Source organism: Macrosteles quadrilineatus, unplaced genomic scaffold (genome assembly GCF_028750875.1).
Source record: "Macrosteles quadrilineatus isolate MER2022 unplaced genomic scaffold, UCM_ALF_1.0 Scaffold_2__2_contigs__length_208266976, whole genome shotgun sequence".
In the NCBI taxonomy this organism is placed as follows: Eukaryota; Metazoa; Arthropoda; class Insecta; order Hemiptera; family Cicadellidae; genus Macrosteles; species Macrosteles quadrilineatus.
This window is the reverse complement of record NW_026542595.1, coordinates 31,917,810-31,938,686: the sequence shown is the minus strand read 5'-3', so window position 1 is coordinate 31,938,686 and position 20,877 is coordinate 31,917,810. Positions and strand designations below refer to the sequence as shown.

Genomic DNA, 20,877 nt, shown 5'->3' with positions numbered 1-20,877 from the left:
TTTACTTTTTCGTTTTGAGGTCCCTAGAGGACAAAAACACCATCCGTTCAAATTCATATAAATATATGTGTCCGTTAGCATGATAACTCAAGCAAAAATTATCCGATTTTGAAGAAATTTGCTCCAAACGTGTAAACCTACATTTATTCGAACGAGTTCGGGAACCAGCTTGATCAAACTATGAGAGCGGGGTTTTATGAGTCAAAAATAGGTTTTTCAAATTTTTGACCCTGAAAATATAAAATTTTACAATTTCTTTTCAAACTATTTTGTAGGGCTAAAAAAAACTAATAATTTAGTATATTGAAGCGTTATTATGCGCCTAATGGTTGCAGGGAAAATATTAAAAAAATTGTAAATTTAAAATTCTTAAAGAATAAGTCAACCGTTGTAGTTTGCTTGTTTATGAACTTATTTTGATCAAATTTGGAAAATACATTCATTTCTTACTGAACTACAGTATTAACATTTTACAACAACAACAAAATTGGACCCTCCCTGTTGCAGCAAACCTAAGTACTAATTAAACTATTTCTATTTAAATAGGGAATAAATGTGATATTTCTAAGGAGACATTTTAGTGTACCTAATAGTCTAGGCGCTAGGCCATGTCCCCTAAGTTTTGTTGTGGGGCTTTGTTTAACACCTATGGGAGCTAAAAAAAAGTAGTCACGTGGTTCAGGTCGTGGTCATTTGGCCACCATATTGGAAAATGGCCAACAAATTGCTAGATTATTTGCTATTTAGGTATCTCCATACCCAGTGGTCCAATTTTAATTTTGTAAAGCTCATTTTACTCCTTATCCGATGGCAAACAAACTTTTTCATAACACGTGTTTTGTTAAACTCTTTCCGACTCCGAGTCTGTTAAACTCATCTACCCAACCGATTTTCATAATTTTGGTCTAAAGCTAAGGGTATGCACGCACAAATTTCCTATTCAAGCACCAGCATTCATTTATCTGAAATATATTTTGAGTTATGCACAAAAGCAACTTCCTCCTTGTACATTTCTTACAGGAGTTAAATTTGGTTTTTCTTTTCCGAGTTTGTTTGGCTCTACCCGATCGATTTTCATGATTGAGGTCTCAAATTAAAGCTATGCACAAAGAGATTTGCCATCAAGCATCATCATTCATTTTACTAAAAAACACACCTTAAGCTTCCCTGTAGCAGCAAATCTAGGTACTTTTTTGTTATGTTACATTATGTTATTTAAATAAATTTAATTGAAAATCAATTCAGGCAAATGGAAATTCGCTCAGTTTGCAGGTTTGCTGCGGCGGGGGTATTTTGTTTCTACTGCGATATTGTGAGAAACTGATTGTCAGGCTGTAGACGCTACGCTTGTGCATTGTACGCCTAGTATTGAAGGGGCTAGTTGGTAACTCATCAAGGAAACCGCAGCGAGTGCCGAGGGACAAAAAGGACTGACCCAGGTAGACTCCAGCAGTGGCGTGCCCAGGATTTTGTCCTGCGGGGGTCAGGCTGGGGCCTTTCTGGGGGGGGGGGGGGCTGGGGGTATGGAATACCCATCAACCATGTTTAAAAGGGTTTCCTCCCCCGGGAAAATGCTGAAAAACCTAAAATGTTCAATGTTGCTGATTTAGGCTATCTAAAAGTGCTAAATATCATAATAAATAAATGCTAAATATTTATTTTGGAAATTTAATATTTTAGTCCTGAACCGGTATGGCCCCGCTTGTCCCCCTACCCCATAGGCACGCCTTGTGCGGCTGTGCTCTACCCTATGGCATATAGACTGTATGTAGTTTATTGGCTAGTCTTCAAGGTCTGTTCGCCGATCAAATCGTTGAAATAATCAAAGGGTCGAGTACGTGAGTTGAAGCAACACCACTTGTATATATACTCCCTAAGCTCCATTGCTCAAGCTCCATATAAGTTACTCCTTTTTAGCGAATTTCCCTATAGGGAAGTAGCTATTACCGTAGGTGGCACGGTAAGACCTAGATCCGGGACCGATTTACTTTTTCATTTTGATGTCCCCAGAGGGCAAAAACACCATTCATTCACATTTTTATATATGTATATATATATATCTATATATATAGATATATAGACCTATATATATATATATATATATCCTATATATATATATTAAAAATAAAAAACATATTTAACAAAGTACCCTTTTAGTAATTATTTTATTTTTCATGACGACATGTTTCGGAGACTAAGTCCATTATCAAGTCCTTTTTATCATAAAAATGACTTGATAATGGACTTAGTCTCCGAAACATGTCGTCATGAAAAATAAAATAATTACTAAAAGGGTAATTTGTTAAATATGTTTTTGATTTTTATTATACTAGAGGTCGTCCAGTGGTCGAAACTCGACCAAAAATATGTAATGTACTCACTTATCTATTTTCACCCCACACTGTAAATAAAACATGTGATTGGAGTTTCCTCCATTTGTTTTGATTTTCTGTTTATATTTCGTTGTTATTTCGTAACCAGCATAGCAACGCATAAGATCCATGTTAATTTTTTCAAATTTTTAAACTCATTTTTTGCGCTTATCTTTGAGCCTATTTAAATTTATAAAGGGATTCTGCACACCTACAGGAAAATAGCTTTCCAACGGTATGCGTAGATTTTCCCTACGATTCACACGAGCTGAGAAAAAAGGTTTTAAAGAAACATGCTTGCCTATTAATATATAGATTAGTAGCCCTAAACATGCAAGAAAATAATATATATATATCCGTCCGGACGATAACTTGAGTAATTTTTGTCCGATTTTAATAAAATTTGGTTTGAAGGTGTAAGGCGGGATAAACTTGGATGAGTTCGCGAACCAGCATAATCGTACCATGGGAAAGGGGTTTAACGGGGGTTTTATGGGGTAAAAATGGGATTTTACCATTTTTTACCCTTAAAACACAAAATTTATAAATTTTTCTCCAGATCTTTTTAAAGAGCTTAAAAACAAATAATTAAGTATATCAAAGTGTTTTTGTACGGTGATTGGTTACGGAGAAATTTCAAAAAAATTTTTAATTTAAATTTCCCATGTTATTCTTATGGAGAATATTGTAAAATGTTGTCTAGTTGACTTGTTTATGGATATATTTTGATTAAACTTGGAGGATTTATTTATTTCATACTAAGCTATTGATATTTTAATAAAAAACACACTTTATTAGTTTCCCTGTAGCAGCAAACCTAGGTACTCGTTAAACATAAATGTTATTTTAATAGATCGATTAAAAATCAATCCAGGCAAATGGAAATTCGCTTAGTCGGCAGGTTTGCTGCGGCGGGGGTATCTTATGTACTGTAGATCTTCAAATTTATTTCTTCTAATTTATCATATACGATATACTAATAATATTTACATTTATTTACGTCTATTTACAACTGCCTTCATCTTTGAAACTGGAACAACAAATTAACATTACAATTTGGCTTTTTCAAATGAGGAAATATCTTAGTGTGAATCTTGTATAGGTCTGTTTTGTTTGTTTGTCACCAAGTTACGAAGCATGGGGTATGTTTATAGGTATACTAATAATATTTATATTTATTGGCTTCTATTTACAGGTTTATAGGCTTATATACTCGTGCACTTTACGTAAGTGACGGTTCAGGAGCCACCGTTTTTTAAAAGACTTGTCGACTTGTCACAAAAGTCACATGAAGGCTGGGTTTATGCACGAGGAGCGGGAGCGGGGCGATAGCGGGCCCGCTGCCGCTCCCGCTGTAAAAATGTTGTCAGAATTGTGCAAGCGATAGCGGTTGCCGTTGGTCAACGGAGAATGGAGTGGGGGAAACAGTCTTGCCAACTCAAACTCTGCCAAATAATTAACACAACAACACAACAGTACTGGTCTATCCTCCCGAGTGCAATGGATCCCGGTATTATTTGTAGCGCTTTACCTACTAATTAAAAAGAGAAAACGGAGACAAAGAGATGATGGGGTGTACATCATATGACAATTCTCCCTATTTCTTCGGCGGAGAGTCTTTGAAGTTTGGGCAAAACAGATCATATAATTCCATCCATTGCTGCTTCTTAAAATTACGGTTTTTAAAATATTCACTCCAATTGTCCCAAAACCCTGTTCGAAAGTGTTGGTCGCCATTTCATTGAACAGTATTAACAGATCTTCTTCCGAAGACTCCATCACTCCGTAGTCGGAGTCCGTACCAGACGAGAGCTAACAGTAGTAAAGAAATACCCTCTGACCGAATCCAGAAGACAGTGTACGTACGCGTGGGTCAAGTTGGCAACCCTGGCTGCAGCCGCTCCCGCTCCCGCCGTGCATAAACAGTCTCATTTGATTTGAGTCAATGTAGTTGAAATTGAAAACCGCTCACTCCCCCAAAAACCGCTGCAATTTCTAACTACACAGCGGTCGAAATAGAAACCGCAACGGGAGGTCAACCGCTATACCGCTATACCGCTATCACTCTTCGTGCATAAACAGCCCCATTTAACTCAATGATGTTGAAAATCGCTCCCGCTACCGCTACCACTCCCGCTCTTCATGCATAAACGGGGCCTCAATTAACATTTATTAAACGTGAGACACAAGTCTGAAACACATACATTAACTAACCTACAAACGAGACGTTTTGAGTTTTGACAGTGATAGAGACAGTAGACACAAAAAATACTAGTGTAGAAAATACCTTTTCCTACAGTCACCCGACAAAGTTGGCTTCCTTGTACTGTTTATAGTACAGAAAGCTACTAATTGCTGCATATTTATACTTTGTCGTACGGTTTATACTTTGGCGCATATCAGGATTCCAACGAAACAACACAAAACAGCGTGGTTCTATTATGCACGTAATCCGTGTACGCTTGGATATAGGTTGGCAACACTTAAAGATAATAATAATAATAAGACTGGGACGGGTGGCGTCGTCCTGTAATCCAGCTACTAGGAGGTCACGAATTGTGGATATTTATAGGCATGCACTGTGGATGTGATACTCCCTGGTGTGGATTAACGTCCGCACAAGTGAGTACTACGACTATCCGCAGTACTATCCTGATAATTAGACCAATTCGTATACCAAGGAAAAATGTGGTTCGGATTCCACTATAAACTGTAGGTCCCTTAGTTGCCATTAGCTGTATGGGCTATTAATTAACAGCTGTGTCTAAGGAATGTCGGCCTTAGTCACTAACAAGACTACAAGATCGCGCCACTCATCCTACACTCATCTCCATTCATACTTGGCTTAAAATACCTACTATGTATGGTCATACCATTTCATCGAACAGTATTAACAGTAATAATACTATGAGCAGCTGATTGAATATTATAACTACGATTTAACCTGTCATTTCGTGTTTATAGTTTGTTCTCTTTTCGGTATTTCTGAACATTCTGGACTTTTCTTTTAAACGTTTTTAAAACATTCCTACGATCTTAATAAACAAGAAAATACATTTTAAGCATTTTTTTAAGGCACGGAAACCACTGCAAATTACAAAAATATACGGAACTATTTTCTCAAGTCGCGGAGAACATTGCTTGCCGAGGAAAAATAGCGGAGTGATACGGACCGGAGACCACTTTCTCTAGGGCACCTATTTGTGTTGCCAGCTGAACCTAAAAACGTGTTGTATTGTGTTTGAAAGACTAATTATTTATATGCTTTATAGTGACTGTAGGAAAAATATAATGTGTAACACGAGTGCAAAAGGCCTTTGCTGTACTCGAGATCATTCCGCACTCGCCTACGGCTCGTGCACTAGTTACACAAATAACTATTCTAGAGATAACAAATTTACCGCGAACAGTTCGGTTATGCTCGGTAAGATTCGGAAGTGTTCGGCACGGTGCGGTGGTGGGGTAAGTTCCTGTCAGTAAGGTCTCGTGACTGACGACAACCGATTGGTCGATCGATATGACTACAAACGATATTGAACCGATATTTGTCAAGAATCAAGAATTTATTCGACCATTCAACAATTACATGCTATCAGACTACAAAATGTTGTAAAAATGTGGGTCAACACTATGGTAGTGATAAAATGGTCACCGATTTCTTATCGTTCCATGCATAATGTTATGCCCCAAATTGATTTGATTTATTTACATTTTCGTAAAACTGCTTAGCTGCTTGACAATCCATCATGATGAAACTAATGTTAAGAATATTAATTTCATTTTAAGTTTTTAAAGGAAATAGTTATTTGTGTAACTAGTGGTGAAAGTGGCACTTTGCTGCACACGAGAGCAATGTTTACGCACGAGCCGCAGGCGAGTGCGGAATGATCTCGAGTGCAGCAAAGGCCTTTTTCACTCGTGTTACACATTATATTTTTCCTACAGTCACTATAAAACATAAATAATTAGTCTTTCAAACACTATACAACACGTTTTTAGGTTCAGCTAGCAACACAATTACACAAATGGTGCCCTGGAGAAAGTAGTACCCGTGGTCCGTATCACTCCGCTATTTTTCCTCGGCAAGAAATGTGCTCCGTCTTTTGAGAATATAGTTCCGTATGTTTTTGTAATTTGAAGTGGTTTCCGCGCCTAAAAAAAATGCTTTAAAGGTATTTTCTTGTTTATTAAGACCGTAGGAATGTTTTAAAAACGTTTAAAAGAAAAGTCCAGAAAGTTCAGAAATACCAAAACTATAAACACGAAATGACAGGTTAAATCGTAGTTATAATAGTCAATCAGCTGTTCATAGTATTATTATCTTTAAGTGTTGCCAACCTATTTCCAAGCGTACACGGATTACGTGCATAATAAAACCACGCTGTTTTGTGTTGTTTGGTTGGAATCCTGATGTGCGGCAAAGTATAAACCGTGCGGCAAAGTATAAACCGTACGGCAAAGTATAAATATGCAGCAATTAGCAGCTTTCTGTGCTATAAACAGTACAGGGAAGCCAACTTTGTCGGGTGACTGTAGGAAAACGAATTTTCTTAAGACAAAGTCTAGCATAGTAGCATAGATATTGTTTTCGCCTAAACCAAGATATTTATAACAATTTGAATTTGGCTTGGAGGAAATCATTGGAGCCGTTTTTTTAAATAACTGTGCGTAAACGTGGCTAGTATTATTAAAGTATTCATATGTTTTTCTTCCTAGTGTATAAAATCACAACACATTTAGGCCTAGGCCATAGTTAAAGTATTTTTAATTTCGTAAAGTAGATTGTCCCTGGGGTTGTTTTGTTTTAGTTTTTCTTTGCTTCAATTGCTTCTGCTTGGTACCGTTCAAAATAATCGGCAAGTGGCGTTCTATTGTAAACTCACAAAAAAGACCGTGCGTCCCTTAAGTTAATATTCCTACAGATTAGCCATCGTAAAATATGAGACTAACACCTTTGAGTTCCAATAATACGTTAGTCAATTTTAATAACAGCTGGTATTTTAAACCAAAGAAAATTATTTGTCTGCTTTGAGCTTGTTATTCCCTTCAGTTCCGTTACTATTTACTACACTACTCCACTACTGACTGACGACATTTATTTCAGTTGATTTCCCCGTCTACCTACCTACAGTCTACACTGTTTTCGTTTTCAGTTCACTCACTTCCAGAGTTCCAGAGTCTCCCTACCCCCACCCTGTCCCTCCCTACAATAGTCCTATCCCTATCCTACTCTGACGTACACAATCCGAATCCACAATCCCACTGCATCATGGCGGACATCTCAAAGGACGACCTGAAGACAGAAATTGCCGGTAAATCATTTTATTAATTCAATTAAGCTATTTTAGAGTGGGTGATGGTAAAAAACCATGATTAAATAATTTAATCTATCATTTTTATATGAAACATTTTGTGGGTTATCGGTAGAAATCAGCTAGTTATCTCTTGAAATTGCTCTAGAATATACGCTTCTACTTACTAGTGCCCGCACAATGGCTTGCCGAACAGGACGCTTTGTCTTGGCGGCTTGCAATCATGATTATTTATCAAGCAGATATAATTGATGTTCCATATGCTAAGTTGTGCAAATTGTTAAGTAATGTCTTTAATTTAAAAATCCGAATAAGATAATTTGATATAGCCTTTGACTTAAACGTAAATAAAAACTCTGCTTTAAGTTATTGGTTACAAGTAACTTATTTTTGAAATTTTAATGTAGGCCTATTTTGTTCAACCTACTATTTCTATAGTTCAAAAACAGATTGGAGGTAACATAAATCAACAATTTGGTTCATCATAACCTAAACTTTTAACCTAAGGACATAAAGTTACTTGATCCAACCTAACTTAACTTCAAAGCACTTAAACTTAATACAGTCAGGAATCGGCATTAAGCCCAACCTAACTTACCTAAGTTACTTCACGCATATTTTTATCATAACTTACTTAGGCTAGTAAAGGTTTTTAAGCTGTTCGAGAAGTTTGGTTAGAACAGTGTTAATTTGTAATGTAGGCCTATCAATAATCAAATAATCTATGTTATCAAAGACGTCTCACTACGGAATAAGTTAGTCGTTAGGGCTAAAGGCCTAACCAAATAGGACTAACTTAAATTAACTTAGGCACGGTTCACATGTGTGACTTGCCTAGCTGACTAGGCTTTGACTACGTTAACTTAAGTTAACCCTCCGAGGGTCCCTAGTTTTGGCCTTAATGTTTGCCTATTTTTTGCGCATTTGCAAGGTTTTATTAAAACAGATCTGAGAAGCTTAAAAACAATGTTAATTATACTGTTCTATATACCATTTTGTTTGGAAAATCATGGGCTTCAATATTATACAGTACATAAAACATAAGATAAGAAACATTTGTTTCAAAAAAAAATTTTAGGTAAAAAAAAATATTTTGGAAAATAAAAAAAAATAAGTTCGCGCTCAATGAAATTGTATAAATTATAGGCCTATAAATATTTGAAAATAGCCATTTTGTTCTAAATTTTATGAGGATTACAAATATATAATAATATACTTAAGGAAGTAGATTTGCAAATAAATAAGTTAGGTATGGGCAAAAAACAGATTTCAGTACATAGCGTTTAGCTAAGAATGCATAGCCTAACCATAGCTAGGAATCTGGCTGATAATTTACATCAATATCACTACCTACTTCTTCAAGATCATCAACCAGCCCTTCAAAATCACTTAAATCTTCTTATAATGCACCACGTAGGCCTATTTCACTACTTTTGATTTTTAATACTAAAACAATGATAAACGTAATAAAACACCTCAGTTATCGGTGCGAGGTTAACCAAGCTGTTTACAAATACGCACGTCAGCTGTCTGCTACAATTAAGATCGGCTCGTGAGAAAAAAGCGCTTAGAGACAGACCTCGGGAGAAACCCGATATAGGGGTTATTATATGGGTGAATTTCCCATATAGGGAATATTAGCAAATTTCCCATATAGGGAATAAGCTATTACCGTAGGTCTCATGGTAAGACCTAGACCTGGGACCGATTTACTTTTTCGTTTTGAGGTCCCCAGAGGCCAAAAACACCATCCATTCAAATCTATATATATAATTCTGTAAGACAAAATGTTTACCAGAAAATTGTGGACGTCTGGTAGGTCGCAGAAAAGTGGGAGAGGTCTTAAATTAAAGGTCTTGACCCCAGGGACTCGGGAAAAATAGCAGAATTCCCATAAAGTTACCAGAAAACGAGATATAACGTTAAATATAAGAACATATTAGAGACATAAGAAATGCATGGGGACTGGAAAACGTCTGCAGTCTATCAGCTGTTACTTATTTATATGCAATGTTGACATTTATTCCGAAAGTCAATGTTGGTAAATAATGTTTCAAAATGAATTGTATTTGTTTAATTTTTTGTTTTCCGTTTTTATAATGAGTGAAGTAACTAGACAGGGTAGGGGAAGACCTGCAAGACGTGGAAGAGTGTCCAGGAATTCAACAGATTTAAGAAATGCTGAAAGAGAATGTCATGTAGGGCCTAACTGTGAAAGAAATCCAGAAGCTGTTTTACAACCTGTCTTTAGTAGAACGCTGGAAAATGAGTTGAGTGTTGTTACTCACAATCTAGGTCCTCTTAACAGCACTTGCATGTATTGTGGCACATTTCACTTCGCAGAGGAGGCCACAAATGGACATTTCAACGCATGTTGCCACAATGGACATGCCACAACCACAAGTAAATGACGAACTAAAACAACCGTTTTTACATGATTCGAACTTCATAAAAAACATAAGACAATACAACAGTGCAATGGCTTTTGCGTTGCTTTCCGCTACACAAAAAGAGATTCCGGGAAATGGGACTTAATGGTTTAAAATTAAGGTACAAATTCATTGATATATTTCTGAGTTACTACCGCGAAATGAGGAGTTAATAATTAATAATATTTTAACCTTTACATTTGGTTCTCAAAATGGAAACTATAGCAGAATTCGTAAGATTACAAAACAAATCTTCAAATAATTTAAACTAGAAAAGATGTGCTGTATGATTTCAGCTCTGATTCGTCGTTCTCCGGGCTCAGGCCAAACCGTGTGCACGTTTCCATTTGTTAATATGTTGTGTTATTGATTTAATCATTATTTTACAATTGTATTTCATTGACACATCAGAAGCAACTAATATACGACTCCAACGGAAGGCAAACCAAGATATAAAACAAGAAACACTGTTAATTTTAAGTAACATAAAATTTATAATTTTAAAAACATATTTAGAATATTTGTCTTTTTATATAATGGTTTTTTATTTTAGTCTAAATTAGAGGCTATGGCCCCTACAGGCCACTAGTTCATATATATATATATATATATACTAGCTGTAACCCACGGGCTTTGCCCCGTTTAACTTCTTAATTTTCAAGATTATCTCGTTCGCATGGCTCAATCACGTCCTGGTTGAAGTTTGTTCGCTACGCTCACTCACCTTTAGGTTGGAGCTCGTTTGCTGCGCTCACTTGCCTTCAGGTTAGCTCGTTCGCTATGCTAACTTGCCTCCAGGTTGAAGTTCGTTCGCTACGCTCACTCACCTTTTGGTTGCAAATTAGCTGTTGTCATAAATATAAAAGAAATAATAGTGCTGCACCCTGTTGGTAAACCTTGTAACTTTAATGCTATTGAACATCATAGAACAGAACCAACTTGTTTAATTGAAACAGCTGTTAAGATTCAATAATTCCATTTCTCATAAGGTTAACATGGGAAACTCCAGAGCCACTGGGGCGGAGCCCGAAAGGATTTTTGAAATAAGAATATGCCTATATGTTAATCGGGAATGTGAGCTATCATCATGCCAAATTTCAGCCCAATCCGACCAGTATTTTTCGCGTTCACTTGTCACAAACATACATCCATACATCCAAACTTTCTCATTTATATTATTATAATATATACTAGCAACAGTGCCCGTTGTGGTTAAATACAACGGTCTCTAGTAAAATAATGGTTATGAAATCCATACACCACTTTACTCACTATAATATTAATGGTACAGATTAAGCACATAACATTAGATTAGATAGTTGGATTGCATACTGGTAAACCAATTATTGCCATCTATAAAAATTATTGGTTTTTCTTTTCCGAGTCGGGTTAGCTCTTTTACCCAACCGATTTTCATAATTTTAGCCTTAAACTAAAGACGTACCACAGATTTGCCATTAAGCATCGGCATTCATTTTGATGTATATTTTGAAAGAATTTAAATTAGATTTTTTTTTTTCACTTCATTAAAGTTGTATTCCAGCAGTTCTAATTACATTACCCTATATGTTTTGGTCTAAAAACCTTTAGTGAAATACCAGCTTTCATTTGAGCTACTGTATTGATTATTAAGATCGGACTACCTAAAACACACTGCTGAATCACGAATCAACAATAATTACAATCGTTTTAGTACTTATCTGCAATCAATGATACGTAACTCTATTTTTATTTAAGTTATTTTATATGTCTTGGTCTTAAAATACTTCATAGGCTTTCACTTGAGATATTGATAGTTTTAAACAGTTAAGTTTAAGATACTGTATCGCTCAATCAGAAAATATAAATTTGATTATATCTTGGATATGGAATTTAGTTTTAGATATATTTACTTGATTCTAATTGCGTTATTCTATTTGTTTTTGTTATATAGTGTATTTTTTCATAATAGCCTAGCTAAGTCACTATTGCCAAAGGCGTTTTTTGGTTACTTCTTCTTCTTATCCTTAAAGCGGAAATGTCACTATGTTGTAGGGTTATGTCTGTCTCATGGTGTTGTAATAATGATGTAGAGAGAGAAATGTGGTCAATCTTATTTTCGGATGATTTGCTTAATAAACTAAAGTTGTTCTTTAATGGTGAAGTTTATTAATGCCCTCCGCCTCAACAAAGGTTATGGGCCCAGTAGAATTTATCAAATGTTTTTTAATAAGTGTGATTGAAGTGGATAACAAATTATGGCGTTGAGCGGCGTTACGGTGCCTATCTTAATAGGTAACAATTTCAATAACTGGAAATTTAGAATTACTGCCATCCTCGAAAAGGAACAGTTATTATCAGTTTTGAGTGAAGATCAGCCTACAGATGAAACCAAGAAAAAGGAATTTCTTGTGAATGATGCCAAGGCTAGGGCTCTGGTTATTCAGGGTGTTTCAGATAAACATTTAGATCTAATTAAAGATGCAAAATCTGCTAAAGGTATGTTAGAAGCTCTACAAAATTGTTTTTAAGATCTAGTTCTTTTTCTAAGCTGACTTTGTGGAGAAAATTAGTCACTTTAAAGTGTAATAAGAGAGATAACCTTGAAGATCATTTCTTGAAATTTGACACTTTAACAAGGGAATTGGAGGAGTTTGACACAAAATTAAATGAAAGTGATCGTGTTTGCCACCTTCTGTTATCGCTTCCTAAGGAATATGAAACTGTGGTTACAGCTTTAGAGACTCAGCCTAACCTCAAGTTAGATTTTGTCAAGTCAAGATTACTTGACGAGGAAACTAAGCTCAAGGGTAGCAGAAATTTTGTTGTAAATAGTTTAGAATCAGATAATGAAGTTACATTTACTACTTCTAGCTCAGGATGTTTCACTTGCGGTGACAAGACACATTATGCTTCACACTGCCCCAAACGAGGCGGAACTTTTGGTAGGAGTAGGCCTAACAATTTCACTAGAGGAAGATTTCAGAGAAGCCGTAGGCCAGTTAGAGGATCATCATTTAGAGGACCCCGTTATAACTTTAGACCACATGAAAGGGCAAATAATGTAGGCCTATCAAACGAACAGGCTATTTCTTTCATTGCCGTGACAGGCAACAATGAAGTCGTTTCAAATATTGCTAATGAGAATCAAACCTTCATTCTAGACTCGGGGGCGAGTAGTCATTTAGTAAAACAAGAGTTGGAGAAGTATATGTCTGAGGTAAAATTATTAACTAACAATGTAAACATTCATGTAGCTAATGGTCAAGTTATGTCTACTAATAAAATAGGTACCTTGAATGTTATCTGTCAGAACATAAATATAACAATTGAAGCATTGATTGTGCCAAATCTTAAACATAACCTACTAGCAATAAGTAAATTAACAGAGAAAGGTTTCCAAATTGTGATTGATAAGGATAAGCTAACGATCAACTCCAAAAACATAAAATTAACTAGTATTTGTGAAGGAGGCCTATATTCACTCAAGCTCAAACCGGTAGTAAATACCTATGAATGTAATTTAACCACACCTGATGACCTATGGCATAAAAGACTAGGTCACCTAAACAGGAAAGGACTTGTCAAGTTGGGTCTTCCATATTCAATGGACAAATGCACTGCTTGCATAGAGGGAAAAGCAACAAGATCGCCGTTTATGAAAAATAACAAGAAGTCAACACACATCGGAGAACTGATTCATTCAGACATTTGTGGGCCAGTAGACCCGGACACTCATGATGGATACAGGTATTTCCAAGTCATAGTAGATGATTTCTCACATTTTACTGTTGTAAATTTATTAAAATATAAGAATGAAGCTGGAGAAAATCTAGTCAATTATGTTAAGCTGGTAGAAACACAACATGGTTTTAAAGTGAAGAGGATCAGACTAGACAACGGAGGTGAGGTTACGTCAAAAACCTTTAAAGCTTTTGCCAAGTCTAATGGTATAGTACTTCAGTACACACTACCCTATAGCCCTCAAAGCAATGGGAAATCCGAACGTATGAATCGGACCTTACTTAATATGGTTCGAACCAAACTTGCGGAATCAGCGGTGCCCAAAGACCTATGGGGAGAAGCAATCAGATGTTCGGCATATGAATTAAACCGATGCCCCTCAAGTGTTTTGGAAGATGAAACCACTCCTTGTAAAATTTGGTACGGTCGACAAACTCTATCAAAACTCAAAGTTTTTGGCTGTAAAGTGTGGTATACCTGTATACCTAAAGGTAGTAAACTTGATCCCCGTTCAAAGTGTGGAGTTATGATCGGATATTGTGGAGGAGGCTACAGAATATGGAGTCCAGAAGAAAGAAGAGTAGTTTTATCAAGAGATGTAGTATTCATCGAAAATCAAATGTATTTTAAGTCAAATAAAATTAACATTGAACAGACGGAAGAAAGTATTCAAGAAACTAACAAGAGTCCGATGAAGAAATCCCCCACTAAGCAGTCACCAACGTGTCAAAAGAGTCCGATAAATCAATCGCCAAGACCCGTGAAGCAAGGTCCCACAATTGACGAAGCGGAAGAAGAATTGGAGCTTGAAGATTCAGAAGAATTTTCTCTACCGAAATCGCCAGCCGATCCAAAGTTAGTCAACAGACCAACTAGAGAAAGAAGAAAACCTGTTTATTTACAAGATTATGATGTATATAATGCTTATTGTCTTTTAACCAGTTGTTTCCAGCCTGAAACTTATCAAGAGGCCGTCAAAAGTGAAGAATGGAAGCAGGCTATAGGTGCAGAATTGAACGCTCACCAAGAACTTGGAACGTGGGAAGCAGCAACATTACCGCCTGGTGAAAAGGCCATTGACCTGAAGTGGGTGTTTACCTCTAAATGTGATGGAACCAAAAAGGCTCGTTTAGTGGCTAAAGGATTCCAACAGCCTACAATGTATGATGAGCTAACCTATGCGCCTGTTTGTAGGATTCCGACCTTAAGAATTTTGTTGTCACAAACTGTTAATAATAATTGGCCTTTAAAGCAGATCGATGTGCCAGCAGCATTCCTGAATGGTACGTTAAAAGAAGACATCTACATAAAAAGACCCGAAGGTGTAAACGAAGAAAGCGAAGTTTATAAACTGAAGCGTGCATTATATGGATTACGTGTATCACCGAAGTGCTGGAATGACACGATTAATGAAACTGTTGAAAAGTTTGGACTTTCTAGATCGAAGCATGATTATTGCCTTTACAGTGCAAAAGGCATTTATTTACTTTTGTTTGTTGATGATGCCCTAATAACTGGTGACAGTGAAAAAATCAACAGTTTAATCTCTTATCTTTATAAGGAATTTAAAGTAAAAATGTTAGGAGATGCTAAATGTTTCCTTGGTATGGAAATCCTGAGAAATGAAAATTGTATCAAAGTCAAGCAAACTAGGATCATTGAACGGCTCCTCAACGACTATGGTATGGACAGTTGCCATCCCGTGTCAACCCCACTTGAAAAAGGCTTCCAACTCACAGAAGATGAACTAAATAATGAAGTGCCTTATAGGAGTCTAGTATGCAGCCTAATGTACATTGCAGTAACATCAAGACCTGATATTTCTTACGCTGTGTCACTACTTAGTCGGGTTCTCGACAAGCCTTCAAATCAAAGCTGGAGAGCAGCCAAACGAGTTCTGCGGTAACTGAGCGGGACTAAAACCATTGGTCTGACGTTCAACAAGGGAGTTCCTAATCTTCTGGGATATTCCGATGCTGATTGGGGAGGAGATATTGAATCAAGGAAGAGTACTAGCGGCTTTGTAGCGCTCTGCAGTGGAAATCCCGTATCTTGGTTCTCGAAGAAGCAGTCCTGTGTGGCCCTATCTACGATGGAAGCTGAGTACTATGCAGCATCAGCAGGGGCTCAAGAGCTAGTGAACCTAATTGGAATAGTGTCAGTGTTCTGTGAAGGTGTGAAACCAAAGGCCTGTCTAAGTGTCGATAATGCTAGTGCAGTTTCATTGGTGAAAACCTTTCAAAATTCCAAAAGAGGGAAACACATTGATATAAGAGCGCATTTTATTAAGGATCTTTGTCAAAAGGGAGTCATTGATGTAAAATATGTAAGTACTAATGATAACCTAGCTGATATGTTTACTAAAGCCTTAAGCAAAGACAAATTTATTCCTTTGCGAAATGCTGTAATGAATGTTAAAGGTTAAATTCACTTTCTGAACTAGGCCTAGGCTGTTATATTATTTTGTGCCATTTAAATATTTATAGGTTTGTTTATATATATTTTCTTTTTATGATCTTTATGGGCAGATATAAATATGTACTTTAATTGTAACAATTCATGCAAACTATTTTTGAAAGGGTTAAAATGTTCAAGACAAATCAAATGAGCTAGGCCTAATGAGGCAATTTATCCAATTTTTGATGTTATATGCAAACTTAATATTCTATGTTACAAGTTAGGTCTATAGGAGTTTGTCTCATGTTGTATATGTTTTTATGATGTTAGCCTATCTTTGTAATGGATTATTCTAAAGAGTAGGCCCTATTTCTCATGTAAAAATCAATCATTTATTTTTTGTAAATTGTGCTATTGTCTATTATTGTCTTATTTCTCAAAACTCAATCATTCATTTTGTAAATTGTGCTATTGTCCTATTTCTCATGTAAAACTCAATCATATTTCTCATGTTAGGTAACTCTCAAATTAATTTCCTTTAGGCTAGGCTACTGTAGTTTATCGATTAAAATTTTTCTTTGAGAGTTATAAAAATATTAATCGAGAGGGGTGTGTTATATAGTGTATTTTTTCATAATAGCCTAGCTAAGTCACTATTGCCAAAGGCGTTTTTTGGTTACTTCTTCTTCTTATCCTTAAAGCGGAAATGTCACTATGTTGTAGGGTTATGTCTGTCTCATGGTGTTGTAATAATGATGTAGAGAGAGAAATGTGGTCAATCTTATTTTCGGATGATTTGCTTAATAAACTAAAGTTGTTCTTTAATGGTGAAGTTTATTAATGCCCTCCGCCTCAACAGTTTTGACCTAAGAACCTTCTGTGAAATACCAGCTTCCATTTGATTTATTGATTATTAAGATCGGACGTACCTAAAGCAAACAGCTAAATGACGTACAACACAAATTGCTCAAAAAATGTACAGAAGTTATTTAAAATTGATTTATAGTCAAACGATCTTGATTGCAACCTCAACAGTAACTGTTGACTATGACGGGTTTCACCTAGTAAATCTTTAAAAAATAAACTTTTATGGTTATTTGCGAATCTACACAAATTAGGCTTTCCAATGACCTATTAATTAATAAAATCGGTTCAGTAGAACTGTAGATTTAATTGTACAAAGTTTAACAACAACATCTCTAATTCAATATTTTCTCACCACTATAAATTGGGAGGTTGCTTAACGTTTTTGCAAATAACTTTGAAAAGGTGAGGAAATGGACCAAAGTGGAAGGTGATATTCTGAAAGAGAATAAAATTTCCTACAAATTACTATTATGCTTTTTTTTGAAAATACTCAATAAACCCAGCCTATAGTTAGCTACAAATATAAACTTGGAAATATAATATTGGAAAAAAGGCGTTTTAAATGTAATATTGTTTATTTTTATTGTTTTACCTCAAATATGTAATATAATCAAACTTTCATAATTATTTGCAAATCTACACAAATTAGGCTTTCCAACGACCCATTAAGTAACAAAATCGGTCGGGTAGAAGTCTAGATTTAGTTGTACAAAGTTTAACAAAAATATATCTAATTCAGTATTTTCTCATTACTATAAATTTGGAGATCACTTAGATTATTGCCAATAACCTTTAAATAGTGGGTAAATCGACCAACGTGGATGGGATATTCTGAAAGAGAATAAAATTTACTACAAATAACTACTATGCATTTCTTGAAAATGCTTAATAAAGGCAGCCAAAAGCTGGCTACAAATAGAAACTTGAAAACAGAAACTTGAAAAAAGCAGTTTTTAATGTATTTTTGTTATTTTTACTTTTTTACCACAACGATTTAATAAAATCACACTTTCATAATTATTTGCAAATCTACATGACTTGGGCTTTCCAATGACCCATTAATTAACAAAATCGGTCCAGTAGAAGTCTAGATTTAGTTGTACAAAGTTTAACAAAAATATCCCTAACTCGGTATTTTCTCATTACTATAAATTCAGAGGTTGCTTAGCTTTTTTGCAAATAACTTTTAAATGGTGAGGAAATCGACTAAAGTCGAAGGTGATATTCTGAAAGAGAATAAAATTTCCTACAAATTAATACCATACACTTTTTCGAAACACTAAAAAAAGACCGCAAAAAGTCGCACCCAAATAAAAAGTGTGAAAAACGCCGTTTTCAATGTATTTCTTATGGAAAACATGTTTTTTTTAAATTTTTCACCATAATTTGAGTAAAATTGATCCGATTTTGATGAAATTTGGTACAAACGTGTAAACCTACATTTATTCGAACGAGTTCGCGAACCAGCATAATCGGACCATGTGATCAGGGGTTTATGGGGGGTTTTATGGGGTAAAAATGGGTCAGGGTGTCCACATTCTGGAAAGTCAGGGATAGTCATGGAAAGTCATGGAAAAAAATTGTTGTCATTGAAAGTCAGGGAAATAGGCAAGAAGTCATGGAAAGTCATGGAAATTTCCAATTATGGATGGATTTGAAAGGACCATTCAATGCTCTAGTCAGCCGTAACCCGGACTGTTGTAGCATTTTTCAGGATTTTTCACAAATGTTCGACAATTCAATTTATTACAGTTGTATTATTTTATGTGTTCTCGGTTTGTTTTACTTCATTGTTGTACCTATTGTACTCCATTGTTATCTGTTAATACATATTTCAGTATTTTCTGCAAAATAACATGTCCAGGCAGTATTATTTGTGTGTGTATGTTATATTATAATTTGTGTGTAAAGTTCGTGAGTCATGGAAATCGATGGTAAATGGTCATGGATAGTCATGGAAAGTCATGGAAATTAATAATGTCGATATTGTAGCACAACGGATTGAGTTATCAAATAATTAAATAACTTACGTCATCAATCTATAAAATTAATTTTATGGATTGATGACGTAAGTTATTTAATTATGGAAATTAATGACAAATTTTTTGTGGACACCCTGTGGGTTTTTCTCATTTTTGACCCTAAAAACTTTAAATTTCTAAATTTCTCTCTACACCATTTTGAAGAGCTTAAAAAAACAAATAATTTAGTATATTGAATTGTTTTTGAATGTTCATTGACTACGGAGAAAATTTAAAAAATTGTAAATTTAAAATTCCCATGTTATTCTTATGGAGAATAAAATATACTGTTCTAGTTTGCTTGTTTATGGATATATTTTAATCAAATTTGGCAATTTGGTTTATTTAATACTAAGCTATCAATATTTCAATTGAAAAAACACACCTCAACATCTTCCCCGTAGCAACAAACCTAACTACTCACTAAAATTAATGTTATTTAAATAGGAAATAAATCTGAAAATTTATAGGGAATATTTTAGCAGAAATCAAGCCGGCGGGTAAATGGAAATTCGCTTAGTATGCAGGTTTGCTGCGACGGGGGTATTTTGTAAAATGTATTAGGCCTAGTTTAGTATGAAATGAAAGCATTTTCCAAATTTGATCAAAAGATGTTCATAAACAAGCAAACTACAACCAGCAGTTTGTACTTATTCTCCATAAGAATAACTTAACATGGGAATTTTTAATTTACAGATTTTTGGAATTTTCTCCGTAACCATTAGGCGCATAGTAACGCTTCAATATACTAAATTATTTGTTTTTTAAGCTCTACAAAATGGTTTGGAAAGAAATTGCTAAATTTTAAGTTTTAGGGTCAAAAATGGGAAAACCCAATTTTTACCGCATAAAACCTCCCATTAACCCCTGTTCCCATAGTCCGATCATGCTGGTTCGCGAACTCGTTCGAATAAACGTAGGTTTACACGTTTGTACCAAATTTCATCAAAATCGGATGATTTTTGCTTGAGTTATTGCGCTAACGGACACATATATAAATAGGGTATATATATATATATATATATTATACATATACAGTATGAATTTGAACGGATGGTGTTTTTGTTTTCTAGGGACCTCAAAACGAAAAAGTAAATTACCTGGGTCCAGGTCTTACCTTGAGTACTACGGTAATAACTTATTCCCTAATTCCCTATATAGGGGAAATTCGCTAAAATTAAAATCCCTAACTGATAACACTTGTTGATTAAAGCTCAGTTGTAGGGCCTATATTTAAATGGTTTTGGTCTTTGGAAATGTTTATAATTATTCTAAACTAAGTTAGGCCTTACCCTACTTTGAAAAGAAGAAAATCACTTAAGTTAGGCTACCATACTTTAACACAGACTTTTGGTTTGGGGGGGGGGGGGGGGCTTCTCAAGTATCAAACTGTGTCCATTATAGCTTGCGATGACCAATAATATCATAGATCTAGGCTATTTAAGTAGGTAACTTGAGTATTAAAAACTAAAATACATCTGAAAGTACAAATATATGTCATATAACACTTTAATAACTTATATTTACACTTGTTTACTCACTAGACGGTAACTTAATTACAAAGATGGTAAGTGGTGATCGATTTCAATTGGACACTGTTAATTTTAAGTAACATAAAATTTATAATTTTAAAAACATATTTCGAATATTTGTCTTTTTATATAATGGTTTTTTATTTTAGTCTAAATTAGAGGCTATGGCCCCTACAGGCCACTAGTTCATATATATATATATATATATATACTAGCTGTAACCC

General features: G+C 35.2%; 1 protein-coding gene across 1 annotated transcript in view; it reads left to right on the top strand.

Moving 5' to 3' along the window:
* The first annotated feature begins 7,560 nt into the window (after positions 1 to 7,560).
* The window catches only part of LOC128987254 (uncharacterized), a 49,594-nt gene continuing 36,277 nt past the window's right edge, over positions 7,561 to 20,877 (top strand). Inside the window, exon 1 of the mRNA XM_054408011.1 lies at positions 7,561 to 7,684. Coding sequence (XP_054263986.1) covers positions 7,642 to 7,684 — 43 coding nt within the window. The 5' untranslated portion in view covers positions 7,561 to 7,641. The remainder of the gene's footprint in view (positions 7,685 to 20,877) is intronic.